This window comes from Egretta garzetta, unplaced genomic scaffold (assembly GCF_000687185.1).
Source record: "Egretta garzetta isolate BGI_Z169 unplaced genomic scaffold, ASM68718v1 scaffold69, whole genome shotgun sequence".
NCBI classification, from domain to species: domain Eukaryota; kingdom Metazoa; phylum Chordata; class Aves; order Pelecaniformes; family Ardeidae; genus Egretta; species Egretta garzetta.
The window spans coordinates 3,393,663-3,394,630 of NW_009260790.1; the positions used below are offsets into that span (position 1 = coordinate 3,393,663).

General features: G+C 58.4%; 1 protein-coding gene across 1 annotated transcript in view; it reads left to right on the forward strand.

Annotated features, from left to right (window-relative positions):
* Nucleotides 1-891: 891 nt before the first annotated feature.
* The window catches only part of EPHA2 (EPH receptor A2), a gene marked incomplete at its 5' end in the record, with an annotated part of 13,136 nt that continues 13,059 nt past the window's right edge, over nucleotides 892-968 (forward strand). The window contains one exon of the mRNA XM_035901873.1: nucleotides 892-958. Coding sequence (XP_035757766.1) covers nucleotides 892-958 — 67 coding nt within the window. The remainder of the gene's footprint in view (nucleotides 959-968) is intronic.

Genomic DNA, 968 nt, shown 5'->3' on the forward strand with positions numbered 1-968 from the left:
CCCCCCGTCCTCCGGCCCAGCCAAGCCACGGGCCAGCGGCCGCCCTGTCATCTTCCAGCTTCATTTTTGGGATTGCGGTGATGGAGCCCTGAAAAAATTTGAGCATCTGCTGCCTGTGAGTCGGGGGGGAACAAGTTTTGGGGGGAAGGGGGGGACACAGACACCTTGGACCCCCCCCCAATGGTGGCTCTGTGTGTGTGTGTCCCCTCCAGGCTTGTAAGGAAGAGGCAGATGCCATCCTCTTCCTCTTCTCCTTCACCGATCGCTCATCCTTTGAGGAGCTGCCGGCCCAGATGAGCCGGGTGGTCGGCCCTGACGAAGAAAACCTCGTTAGGGTGGTCGTGGGCACCAAGTATCCTTCTCATGTCATGGAGGGGGGCTCTGGGGGGTGCCATATCCCCCCATAAGTGGGTTTGTGCCCTCATATTTTGTGCCACTTGGCACCTCAGTAGGCTGAGAACGTGCGTGCTTCGTTACACTGATGGATTCACAGCACCCACTTATTCTCAAGAAGCTTTTCTCCCCACCCCGGGGGGGATTTTTTGGGGTGTTGGTGTCGCCGTCAGCCATGTGTCCCCCCCACAAGCGGTTTTGCACCCAACCACTCAAATACCTTGGTACGCAGCTTCCACCTAGTTTTAGTGGGTTTTGCTCCCCCGGGGGGCGCTCCTTGGGGTATTGGTGTCTCCCTTGACCATGTGTGTCCCCCCACAAGTGGGTTCGCTCCCCCATATTTCACACTGCTTGGTACCTGGGAGGCTGAGAATGTGCCTGCTTCGTCCCACCGATGGATTGGCAGCTCCCACTTGTTTTTATGGGGTTGGGGGGGGAATTTTTGGGGTGTTACTATCTCCCTTGACTATGTTTCTCCCACCACCAACCCAGATTTGACCTTTCCCCGCAGGCGGACGTGACAGAGGGGGACGTGAGGGCCTTCGAGGGGACCTGGGGGCTGCAGGTGCTGCGGG